This window comes from Telopea speciosissima, chromosome 10 (genome assembly GCF_018873765.1).
Source record: "Telopea speciosissima isolate NSW1024214 ecotype Mountain lineage chromosome 10, Tspe_v1, whole genome shotgun sequence".
Lineage (NCBI taxonomy): Eukaryota > Viridiplantae > Streptophyta > Magnoliopsida > Proteales > Proteaceae > Telopea > Telopea speciosissima.
Window position 1 is genome coordinate 10,207,245 of NC_057925.1, and position 13,600 is coordinate 10,220,844.

General features: G+C 38.7%; 1 protein-coding gene across 1 annotated transcript; it reads left to right on the plus strand.

Annotated features, from left to right (window-relative positions):
• The first annotated feature begins 4,902 nt into the window (after positions 1-4,902).
• LOC122641709 (cytochrome P450 94A1-like) lies at positions 4,903-6,482 on the plus strand. Its single transcript, XM_043834999.1, has one exon. It carries the CDS (start codon positions 4,941-4,943, stop codon positions 6,480-6,482), a length of 1,542 nt encoding a protein of 513 aa, XP_043690934.1. The 5' UTR covers positions 4,903-4,940.
• The last annotated feature ends 7,118 nt before the right edge of the window (positions 6,483-13,600 follow it).

Below are 13,600 nucleotides of genomic sequence, written 5' to 3' on the forward strand. Positions count from 1 at the left end.
TAGAATTGTTTTTAGAGTGGCCCCCTGTGAAATGACCATACTCCCTGTTTTTGTTACATTGGACCCTCCAGCTCCCGCTATAGCTGAAGAAGAGCCAAATTAGTTTTTTTGTAATGGTTTTGAACGGAATTGCATCCTTTGGGGTTTTTTTTGGGGTAAATCATCCTTCGGGTTTTGAAATAAAAAGAAAAAATTGCATCTTTAGTTGAAAAGGCAATCATGTGTGAAAAAAAAACTGCCAATAAAAACTATAGAAGCAATTTTTAGATATTTAAAGGCAGTAAATACCACCATTAAAGCCTTTTTTACTTGCAGCATTTGTGAGGGAAGTTGCATCCTTCGGGTCTCAGAAGAAAAATAAAATTTTGCATCCTTCATTGGAAAGGCTAACTTGTGACGGTCAAATTAATTTATCATTGCCGCATTTACCAATCTTGAAGAAGACAAAAGACGATAAAAGAAGAGAGGGACTTAAGGAGTTTATAGTTTGCTTAATTTGGAGGAAGTCGATCCTCTCTCAATAAAGATTTTTGGATTTGGCTCACCTACGGCCATCGTGATACACACAACCCTGGACTCGCCATGTGGATACCTTCAAATCTAACTGTTGTAGATTATTAAATACAAAATTAATAGAGAATCACAGGAAAATCAAAACCAGCCAAAAAACCCTCCCGGTTTTCGAAAGAGTTGGAGGTTGCGTTTGGTTAGTGAACCAAAACCGGGAGAGTTTTATGGTCGGATTTGGTTTTCCTCTGATTCTCTATTAATTTTGAATTCAATAATTCACAACTGTTAGATTTGAAGGTATCCACGTGGTGAGCCCAGGGTTGTACGCAGCACGATGGCTGCTCAATCCTGGGCTGTAAACGAGCCCAATCCGAAATCAGATATGCTATCTATTGTTTCATACAATTTAATATGGTTGTCTATTACTGACAATCGTTGCAAATCCTGCTTAGTTACGATAATTTCTACCACTTTCCACTCTCAATAATTAACCCAACTCTCGTCAATAACTAAATAAAAGGAGTAATTATAACAAGGGAAATGGAACGCTAATTGGACTTGTGCTTGGGCGTTTACCTGCGCCCAGACACAGGCCCGTGCAAAAAGATCGACGCTGCCCCTGGTCCTTTCTGCCTTTTTAAGGGGTAGTATCAATCTTTTCGCATTGGGTTATATTTGGGCATAGGTACACACACAGGCACAACACCGGTTATCATTCTTTCTCTCTTATAACTAATTACAATAATTGATCACAATTACCTTTATTGTATTTGTACATTGCATACCATGCACGTAACAAAAATACACTGTTTCAACGAAATTTCATTATTGGGAGAAAGAACACTAACCGGTGTTGTGTCTGGGCACAGGTACACACCCCCACACAACACCGGTTAGCGTTCCTTTTCCTTTTCCCTTCATTATTTCACTCATTTCGATTTGACTAAAATAACTTATCGCAATGAATTTTCAAATTAATAGACAAAAGACATAAAACCCAAATGAAACACCAATGGAGAATCATGAGTGGTGACTGTAACGTTATTTCCTGTATGAGCTAGTACCATTATTGTGTGGGTTGGATTAGTGGATGAATGTTGATTGGTAAATTAGGTTGGATGAAACCCAATACTGATCTCCTAATAGGTATTGTGGGCTTTAATTAATCGTCTTATAATGTAAAGATTAGTAAATCTTATTACAATTAAGCCTTATTGTGGAAAAGGTCTACTTGTATTCTATTTGAGGGTTAGTCCCTACAAATAAAACAACATTCATTAGTTGCAATTAATTCATAATTTACATAGAAAAAAGAATAGACACAACTGACAAAGAGAGAAAACTGGGAAAAATAAGAGAAGAAAAAATAAAAAAACTAACGATTGTGAAATTCTTCATCAATGCGATATGGTTCGAATATGATTTCGATTAAATCTACATTAATGATTGTTGTATGTGTTCTTTTTTTTTTTTTTTTTTTATGAAAATATTATCACACGAACTACACACCAATCCCAAAAGATTAACCGACTTATGGGAGATTGTTTTATGTGTTCTTTGAACCAACTTATTGATCCTTAATATTTCAATAACATTTAAATGAAGAAAAAAAAGCCTCTTCACAGCCCAATAATTGATACGACAGCCGTGCAGCAGCAGGGTACGTGCCTAGCTTCGAAGGTGAAACATTACTTCACTCATGTCGATCTGACCGAAAGAAACGAAGAAAGAAGCCTCTGTTCAGTGTTCACATTCAGCAGAGGGACCCAATGGTTGCTACGGCAGCCGTGCGGCAGGGCCCATGAAGGTTGGCGAGCAGATGACGATTGCCATGATGTTTGTGGAAATGTTTGCAAGGGTGACTGACGACTATGATGATGTTTGATGAAATTAGTTTTTTAAAATGACAAATAAAACTTTCCCCCCCTTAATTAAAAGTCCATTGTCAAGTCCTTGTAGCAGTTAATTTCCTACCTTTTTTTCACGTTTTCACAATTCTTCTGGACTTTTCTTTCCCTTTACTTGGTATAAAAAATTTCCTGTTCTTTCCCTTCACGTCTTCTCACCTTCTATTATTTTTTGAGCAAATTTCATGTATCCCTCGTGTTTGGACCAATTATAGAACATCTCCTGTTGTTTTAACAATTACATCCATACACATGAAGGCTAAGGGTGTCAAAATAGAATCGAAACCATTTGTCAAAATCAGAATCGATCGTTTATGATCGAATCAAATCGTACTGTATTGTATAAAAACAACACGATTTGAATTTCATAGATTCTATTATCAGTTCGATTCGATTCAAAATCAAAAAAACGTCAATTAACTGAATAGAAATCGGATAAAAAATCAAGATTAAGAATATTCTTATTTGTTTAAGAATGGGATTAAACATTTTAAAATATTATGACTCTTTATTAAGATTTTTTTGAATTTCACTTTGAGTGCCAAATTCATGAAAGGATAGAAGGTTTTAGTACGAGTATGTCTTGGTGGATTTTATTAATGAATTGAGTGGAATATGGATCGGTGATGTCCTCAGTTTGGTTTTCCTTTTGGTATTTTGCAGCGTTAAGTAATCACTTAAAAGTATCATTGCAACTAGCATGTCTAAGTGAACTTTGTCTAGAGTTAGATGTGTATGAAACAATATAATTTCTCCTGCATAACATGGATATGAAAAATAAAATTAAAGGATACAAAAGTCAAACCGGTATTACAAACCGCATGTAAACCGGATAACAAAAACCGAATAGAAACCTCTAAAACCGCAAGACATTAAAACGATTCTGACTTTAGGTGATTCTTATACGATGCGATTTTGATTTCTACCTTGCAAAATGTGCACCAAATCAGAACCGCACCGTATAATCAAAACCACACCGCTTGATACCCTTAATGAAGCCTGACGATGTTAGTAAAATGTTAATTTTATAATTTAAAAAGATATTTTTACCCTTATTATATCTTGAACTAAAATAATAAAATGGAAATACCCATTATACCCTTTTTACATCTTCAAACCTAAAATCCCCAAATTTTCTTCTTCTTCCTCCTCCTGCAACCTCACTCACCCCCTTCTTCCCTGATTATCTCATCTTGTCCTCCACCGCCATCCATGGTAAACCTACCAAACGACCCTTCTTCGTCTTCTTCTTCTTCTTCTTCTTGCAACACCATCCGCCCCAAATAAAAACAATCACATTTAATGTTAAAGGACAAAATTAAATCATTCATCCCAAAAAAAAATGTTAAAAAAGTTTTTGGTTTTGGTTTGTTTCAGTGCTGGTCTAGTTTAACCTGATTTCTTATCATTTTTCATAGGTTTGTAATCGGGTTACTATCGGGTTCAGTATGAATGTATATATATAAGAAAAAGAAAAAATCTCTCTGAATATGAGGTTTTTCCTACGCCTAACGCCCAATGAAATTTCTTATTATTTTTCTCTCTTCAAAAAATAAATAAAAATACAATGATCAAACTTTGGAGAACCCTTTTCCCAGAAAAATCTTTTCTTTTCTTTTTTATTTTTATTTTGGTTTTGATTACTTATCAGGTTATTACTGCTCCAATCTCAGTGTTTTATTGGGTTGGTCTAATTTTTGTTTTGGATTGACGAATTCGATTGATCCAATTTGGTTTTGATATCTACTGGGTTCATAAAACCCCATCCATAATTTCGCCATGGACACTTTTGGCGGCATGGCCAGCATGCGGTATATCCAACGCCATGTCAAGCGATCCAAACCATTTTGTAAATGCCCAGTTGGATTTTGCCTTGCAAAAAGGTTTGGCAGCTGCGTTTGTTGGCGGAATGTCCAGTAATGTCTTCTTGTAAACAAGGAGAGCTATCCTGTTTGTTTTGAATTTTCACTTTAGATAGCAGTTTCAAAAATAAATAAAAAAAAAACAATCCGATAAAAGCTCAATTTGGGTTGAACCAGTCCATCCGTTGGTCCGATCAATTTCGGTTGAACTTTGACACCCTTAATTGTACAGATCAAGGGCTTTTTTGACTCCTTAAGTTCGATTGAAAGGAAGCTTCTATATATAATAAACTTGTTAAACAATCAAACTGAAATACTAGTATTCAAAGACATTGATACTTCCCTTCCAAGGATCAAATGCACACCAATCAAAATCCAATCCATTTCCTTCCACAATTTGGGTCCTCTATGGTGTGCTGCGGTGCAGACACAGAACCGCATGTAATGACCACTTTACCCCTGCCTGAGTGTTTTGGCCGAGTAAGAGTAAGGTGATCATTGCGCCCTGCGTCTGCACAGTGGGGTGCAGAACGACAGCGCGCGGTAGAGGATTCCATCTGCCATTTTTCAAAGATTTTTTTTGTTATAAATTCACTATCACACGCCAGAAGAAAACACAGCCAAGACATTTTTCTCATATCAAACCATCCATAAATCCATCATGTTACAGCTTGAGCTTCTACCTTACCTTCTCCTTTTCATTCTTCCATTCTTCTTCTTTGTCAAAACTTGCTTCACTTATGCAACCAATCACAAGAACTCATCTTCATCTTCGGCAATTAAGCTACCCAGATCCTATCCTTTACTAGGTTCAACTCTCACCATATCTGCCAATAGAGATCGATTCAATCAATGGGTAACAGAGCTTCTTCACAACAGTGAAAATGGAACCATCATCCTTGAACGTTCTCTCGGCCATCGTCAACTCATAACTACCAATCCCCTCAATGTCCAACACATCCTTAAGACCCAATTCTCCCTCTACCCAAAAGGCTGTTTCTCTCAAGAGAACCTCTCTGATTTTCTTGGTTCTGGCATCTTCAACATCGATGGTGAAAGCTGGAAGTTTCAGAGACAAATCTCCAGCCATGCATTCAATACCAAATCCCTTCGGAAATTCGTCGAGACAGTGGTCGAAGACGAGCTCTCTGACCGTCTCCTTCCTCTCCTCTTGACCACCACCACTCAAAAATCCGTTCTTGATCTGCAAGACATCCTTCAAAGATTCGCATTTGATAATATCTGCAAGATTGCTTTTGGGTTCGACCCTAAGTATCTTTCCCCTTCATTCCCACAACCAGAAACAGAATTTGCAGTCGCATTTGAAGAAGCTACACTATTAACCAGCAAGCGATTTGGTGCAATTTTCCCAGGGATATGGAAGGTGAAAAGGGCATTTGATATTGGGTCTGAGAAGCAGTTGCGAATAGCAACGTCAAAAGTTCGTGAATTCGCAAGGAGTATTGTAAGAGAAAAGAAACGAGAACTAGAAGAGAAATCTTCAATAGAAACAGAGGATCTCCTCTCAAGAATCTTGAATTCCGGCCATTTAGATGAGAGTTTCGTTACAGACATGGTCATAAGCTTTATCTTAGCTGGTCGTGATACTACATCGGCAGCATTGACATGGTTCTTCTGGTTAATTTTCAGGAATCCTCGTATAGAAAATGAGATTTTGAAGGAGATAATAAAGGAGAAACCAGAAGGGGTTGATCATTTCGATGAGGTGAAGGACATGGTATACACCCATGCTGCTCTCTGCGAGAGCATGAGGCTTTACCCGCCAGTCCCTTCCGATGGTAAGGAAGCAGCAAGTGATGATGTGTTGCCAGATGGGTCTGTAGTGAAGAAAGGAATGCAAGTCTCATATCATCCCTATGCGATGGGAAGGATGGAGTCATTGTGGGGCAAAGATTGGGCGGAATTCCGCCCAGAGCGGTGGTTGGACAAAGTGGAGATTACCGGAAAATGGAGGTTTGTGGGAAGGGATTCATACACATATGCAGTCTTTCAAGCAGGGCCAAGGATTTGTTTAGGGAAGGAAATGGCATTCTTGCAGATGAAGAGGGTGGTGGCCGGAGTTCTGAGACAGTATCGGGTGGTGCCGGCGGAGAATGGTTTTGAACCGGTTTTTATCTCTTATTTAACTGCCAAAATGAAAGGTGGTTTCCCTGTGAGGATTGAGGCGAGGGGTGGAGAGTAGTTATTTGTGGGTCATATCTATAATACTTTGGCCTTAGTTTTATTGTTTGGGTTGTTTAATGAAGATTTTGAACTAGCTAGTCTTTATAAGATCATGATGTAATATTGTCACTATCATATATATGATAATCACTCTTCCAAAGATTAGGACCTTCTTATGGAAGTTCTGTGCCCAAGCTCTTGCAACCGGCGAGAATCTACTGAAGCGTAACATTCCTGTCGATTCTGTTAGGGTTTAGGGTTTAAGTACAAGGTTGCTTAAAGCATTACACCCTGAATATCTAGTTTGGAATACAAGGCTGTTAACGTCATGTTTTTTCTTTCAGCTATGTCATTTGATTGAGGTGAGTAAGGAGCAGTAGTTTCAAGGATTATGCCTGCAAAGACACAGAATTTCTTGAACTCTATCAATTTGCATTCTCCTCCCCTATCACTTCTAAATCTTTTAGTTTTCAAGTTCAACTAATTTTCTATCCTATTCTTGAAAATTTTGAAATTTTCAAATACTTCATCTTTAGATTTTAACGGGTATAAATGACAATATCTAGAAAAATCGTCTATAAATGTTATCAACTATTTCTGACCTCCTCTGGTTGTGTAGCTTTTAAAGTCACAAATATCAGAATGTATAAGTTCAAGAAGTTGAGTGCTCCTAGAAATCGGTTTGAAAGGTTTTCTAGTTATTTTGGTTTGAGCACACACTTCACATCTGTTAAGTCTAATTGAAGTGTCTAATGGTAAATTATGAGTTTGAGCTAGTTTGAGCATTTTCCTATAGTTCACATGTCCTAACCTACAATGTAGTATTTTGGGATCAAGTGAATTATGGTTAACCTGATTTATTGTCTCATTAGCTAAACTCAACCTAAACATACCATTCAAATTATAAGTACATTCAAAATAAAAAGAGTTAACAGACAATGGTACTCTACCACTACTAAAAGTAATAGACATGCCAGCATCAAGCAAAATTCCAATGAAAATTAAAACCAGGAAAGATTTTAACATTTTTCAAAGTTAATATTTTACCTGATGATAGAACCAGGTTCACTGTCCCTTGTTGAGCCACTTCCACGACGTCTCCATTTGCAATAGTGACAGTCTCTGCTACTTGAACAACATCAGTGAGCAGGTCCTTGCTATTGCAAGCATAACAAGTTACTCCAGAGTCTAACCACCAATCTGAAGATGTATTGGCCAACCCCTTACCCTTGCCAACCATGGCAACAAAATTAGTAGGCTCAGTCTTGTCCACCAACATGTGAACATCCTTCTGTAGTATGTCAGTGTTCCCTTTCTTAGGACCCCTACACTCAGATGCATAGTGACCCCACTTTCCACAGTTGCGACACTTGCCCCTCTTTTTAAAATTAGTCTTTTTGGCCTCCAACTGTTGGGGTTCTTTCTTAGGTGGCTTTGACTGCCTAGGATATTTCTTGGATTGTGAAACCAAATTGGCAGATGCCTGTTGTTGTTTCACCATCTCCAAGTTATTCCTGGCTCTGTTCTCATCTTCGATTCTAATGAACCATTTGAGATCATCCAGCCCCACTTGTGTTTTCTTTCTATGCATCTCAGTTTTAAAGGAATATCAGGTAGATGATAACTTAAAGATAATTGCACCCACTAAGAATGCATTAACAACGGGGATGTTTTCTTGGTTCAATTTTGTTCTCAAGTTCTCAAAGTCTGTTACTTGTGGAAGTATCTCCTTATTTTCTTGAAACTTGAAGTCCATAAACTGTTCAACCAAATGAGTTTTTGATAGGTCCTCCTCCTTTTTGAATTGGACTTCTAGGTTTTTCCAAATCTCTTATGCAGACTCATATTTACTATAGGTCTCTGCCAGTCTATCTGACAGGCAGTTCAATAGGTAGTCTTTGCAAAAATCCTCATCACTTATCCATTGGGCTTCAGTTAGGTCCATACAATCAGAAAAAGTATTTACTACAGTGTAGAAAATATTAAGGTACTTCAGTCCAAACTGAGTCCTCCTTTTCCAAGAACTGAACTCAGAGCCACTAAAGCTTTCCAATTTGATCATCTCAATTGAAACAGCGTGTTTCTCCATTGTTAAATGATTTGTTTATATGCCCAAGTAAAAATTTAAATAAAAATATATACTTCAAGGAACAATCACACCTGATATGAAGAACCCTGGATTTAGACGACAGAGGAAAAGAAAGTGGTGGTGCAGCGGCATCGACACTTATGATGTGCACGTTGGTGCTTGTTGGCGCAGATCGCTAACTGCTAACACTGGCTGCCGATGCGATCGTTGGCAGCTGATGATGGTTGCTGGTCACGGACAGGTAACCGAAACCAATAGAATGAAAGGAGAGTTTGTACGGATCTTTCCTTTTTTTTTTTTCAAATCCAACGAATCAAACAGCCTTGAGAATCACCACACAAAACAACTTTTGACTTTCTCTAATCAAATAATAACTTTGAAGAAAGATTCTGCCAAAGGTCAAATCACTTCTTCTTTTGATTTTTTTTTTTTTTTTAATAAAATCAAGAGAAACGAATCTTGTGACAAAGCCCTTTCAATTGAAAGCAATTAATGCCTTTGAAAGCAATTAATGCGTTCACCATTTTTATCTCTTGCTATCTAACAATGAAAGCACTGAAAAGATGCAAAAAATCGAAGCGTAATTTGAAGAGCTCTTGACAAAAGGCCTCCTGACAGCTTCTGCAAACGTACTTTGTGGTTTCCTTTGATCAAAACAGTAAGTAATTGGAGAGCTTTAAAGCCGATAGGATAACGCACTACCATGAATGATAAACGCTAATAAATCCAGAACCGTGAAGTACGATCTCTCAAAACCAGATTTGTGAATTTCGAAGCCGAACGTGAATCCGAAAATCCAAAAATCCAAAGCCGATCTTGATCGTAGAGAAACGAAAATACTAATGCTTTAAGATTGTTAGGGTTTAGGGTCTAAGCACAAGGTTGCTTAAAGCATTACACCCTGAGTATCTAGTTTGGAATACCTAGACTGCTGCCTCCAGCTAGTATATATAGGGAAACTAGGTTTTAGGTCAGATGGGCTAATTATTAGATTGCCCCTCACAGCCTGGGCATTAACACAAGTAGGATTATATTAGAACATATGAAGGGATATTACATAAATACCCTTATAGATCCCACCTGCAGTAGATGTGGGATTCCGGTCGAATCCTGCAATCACTTTCTCTTTGAGTGCCCCTTCGTAAAGGCCGTGTGGTTTGGGAGTGATCTCTCATTCATCGTTTCACCGGATTGCTCGCCTCCACTGGATGGAATTCTTCAAAAATGGGAGCAGTTAAATTTCTCTAGTAAGAAGGAAAGCCGGGAGTTTCTTTGCTACTTCTCATTCCTCTACTGGTCTCTCTGGCTCGCAAGGAATGAACTAGTTTTCAATAAGAGACCTGAACACCCATTGAGGTGTTCTCCAACACCCGCAGAGCTTTTTTGGAATTTACAACCACGGATGTTAGAGATCAAGGCACTGTTTCCACGGGCACTACTTCACCTCAGCAATGCCTTTGCAAGTGGAATCCCCCACCACCTGGTGGATTAACAATCAACTGTGACGCTGCCCTCCCTGCAGAGTCCTCCTCAAGTGGTTTGGGCCTTATGATTCAAGATCATCATGGGACACCTCTCTTAGCAATCTCTATCCCTTCAACCTTCCATGAGGCATCACTAGGTGAAGCTCTTGCTATCCTTGAAGGGGTCATTGCCGCCATGGATTCCACAGCCTCATAATTCATCTTTGAATCGGATAATCTGGACCTCATTGCCTTTCTCTCGGGACCTGATCATCGCCCTCCGACTATGCTGGTTGGTGTATTGGCTAACATTCGAACTAAGGCTACCCAGCTGCCATGTTATTCTTTTTGTCACATTTCTGGAGATGCAAACTCTGTCGCACATACTCTAGCTCAGAAGGCCCTGTCTGTGGCAAGTAAGACAGTTTGGCCATCTTCCTCTCCTTGGCTTCTAGACCTTTGTAACCTGAATGCTTTGGGTTCTTCTTGCCCTTCTTTACAATAAAGATGTTTTTCACCTATATATATATATATATATATATATATATATATATATATATGATAATGGTTCATGTTTTTATGTTTGATTAATGGGACATTTTTCTTTTGGGTACAAAGCCCCACAAGAGGGGATAATATATTCTATATCAACCGGTAAAAACTGCTTTACAATATTCAAAAGGTCCTCCAAAAAAGAAGACTCTGAAAACCCAGGATGGGGAAAGAAGAGACCCACTTAGAAATAGCATGGGCCAACATGCACAAAATTACACAAAATAAAAGTAGCCTTTAGAGTAGGGGTGTAAATGAATAGCCGAAATCTGTTTTTGTATCCGTATCTGTTTAGCACTATCTGAATCCATCCGAAAGCTAAATGGATGCAGATACGGATAGGCTGTAACTATCTGAAAAGCTATATTTACATGTAAACGGATAAAATATCTGTGTTCGTATCCATTTAGCACTATCCGAAAACTAATCGGATGCGGATGCTGATATAGCACTATTCGAGCCAAATCCGATCCATTTACAGCCCTACTTTAGAGGTAAGATATCAATCACAATAATGGAGATACTAGAGGGAGGGGAAGAAGTAAAGGCAGCCTTATACATATACTTGAGTACATCAAATTTTCCCCAATCTAGTAACACCAATAATATAAATACATGGCTGTGTAAGCTGTGCATGTGAGAGGGTGGGAGTTTTGATGCTTTAAATAGGGGTGTAGGGTTTATGACTTTTTCAACTCCATGTGAGAGGGGACACGTCTGTGTATACTTGCACAACCGTGTATGAAATCTTTAGTCTAAACAAAACACAAAATTTCATCGAAGTAAGATAGCCATGATACCCTTATTTCTCGCTCTCTCCTCTTTGCTCTCGGATTTATCTCCTCCCACCATCCTCCAACCCACCACCTGCAACGATGTTCATATCCTAGACTAGAATCTTTGTGAACCCAATCCAGACCAAGTAGAATCAGGATAAGACCATAGTTTTAGTGCACAATATCAGATCGGGTGTCAGTCACTTTCTAAACTAATATGATGGTATCAACATAGATTGGTCGTATTGGACAAGTTTACCCTTGTTTTTCTTTTAAAAATATTTTTGACTACTTTACCCCTTGTTTGTTCCATATACCCCTAAGTTGGAGAGACAGAAGGCATCTTCAACTTGTCTCACATAAACTGAAATCGTACGGTAGGGAGAGGCATGGTGAGAATATCAAGAATCAAATTTACAGTGGAGATAAATTGGACAGATAGTTGGCGGACTTGGCGCTTAGCAACCCAATCACGAACAAAATGGAAGTCGATCTTGACGTGTTTCATACGAGCATGGAAAATAGGGTTTGCAGATTAGTAGGTCGCTCCAATATTATCACACCGCAGAATAGGTGGAGTAGGAAGGTGAAGACCATGCAAGCTCAAAGAATAAGGATTTAACTCAGCCATTGCATAAGTTAGGGGTTTGTATTCAGATTCAATAAACGACCTAGCTACTGTTTCTGTTTGTGCGAATTCCAAGAAATAAGGTTAAGACCTAGGAAAATAGCATAGCCACTCATTGAATTCCGATCATCATAATTACCAGCTCAGTCGGCATTAGTGAGCGCATGTAAGGTGATGTTTGGGGAGCACTCAAAAAGAAGACCATATAGAGTTACAAACTGTTCCCTGCCCAGCCCAATTCCCCAATTCCTCTAACAAAGGGGGACTGGAATGACCACCCTACCCCTGCTCAAACACTCTGCCCGGGTGAGGTCCAGCACCCCCTATTAGAAGAACTAGGGAACTGGGCCGGACAAAAAACTAGAGGAGATAATTTTCCCCAAAAAACTCAACTAAACAAAGATCTTCGTTTTCGTAATTGTAGTTAGGAGTGCAAGTTTGGCCCTGTTGCCCGAACCCGCCCTCGCCCGCCCTGAGCCCGAACAGGGTTTGGGCTGAGATATTTGGCCCTGAGGGCGGGTCAGGGCTAGAAATTTCTGGCCCTGAGTTAGGGTCGGGTTAGGGTTGAGGCCTCGAGCTAAGCTTGGCCCGGCCTGGTCCGACCCTGATTTAAGTTATACTATAAAATATAAATTGACAAAATTTATACATTATAAACTTTAAATTTCACCCACATTTCTTTATATAATATATTATATATGAAGACAATAAGTGTTATAATATAATTATTATATTGTTATTTTATGTAAAATTAATAATGTTCTTCCCAACCCATTCCAGCCCATGCATTTCTTTCCCCCTCCCCATGATCAGGGCCAATCAGGGTCGGCCCGACCCGACCCTAAGGGCGGGTCAGGGTCGGGTAGGGCCTGGGCCCAGCTAAGGGGACTTAGGGTTGGGCTAGGGTTCTATAAAGCCCGGCCCAACCCGACCCTATTGCAGCCCTAATTGTAGTGCTTGTGGTGGTAGGCCTCATCTAAAGCAGATAATGACGATTGCCATGATGTTTGTGGAAATGTTTGCAAGGGTGACTGACGATTAATTGTGATGATGTTTGATGGAATTAGTTTTTTAAAATGACAAATAACACTTTTCCCTCCTTAATCCCCTTAAGATAGGTTAATTTCTTACCTTTTCTTCACGTTTTCACAATTCTTCTGGACTTTTCCTTCTCTTTCCTTGGTATCCTTACGTCTTCTCACCCTCTATTATTATTTGAGCAAATTTCATGCACCCTTCGTGTTTGGATCAATTATAGAACATCTCTCGTTGTTTTGACAATTGCATCCGTACATGAAGGCTAAGGGTGTTAAAATGGAACTGAAACCATTTGTCAGAATCAGAACCGATCATTTATGATCGAATCGAACCACATCGTATAAAAACGAGACGATTTTGATTACATAGGTTCTATTATTGGTTCGATTCGACTCAAAATCGAAAAACCGTCGATTAATCGAATAGAAACCGGATAGGAAACTGAGATCAAGAATATTCTTATTTGTTTAAGAATGGGATTAAACACTCTAAAATATTATAACTCCTTATTGAAATTTTTTTTAATTTCACTTTGAGTGCTAAATTCATGAAGGGACAGAAGGTTTTAGTACGAGCATGTCTTGGCGGACT

What these genes read in the sequence shown, in the direction of transcription:
- LOC122641709 (XM_043834999.1), top strand. Translation starts at nt 4,941, where the DNA reads ATGTTACAGCTTGAGCTTCTACCTTACCTTCTCCTTTTCATTCTTCCA.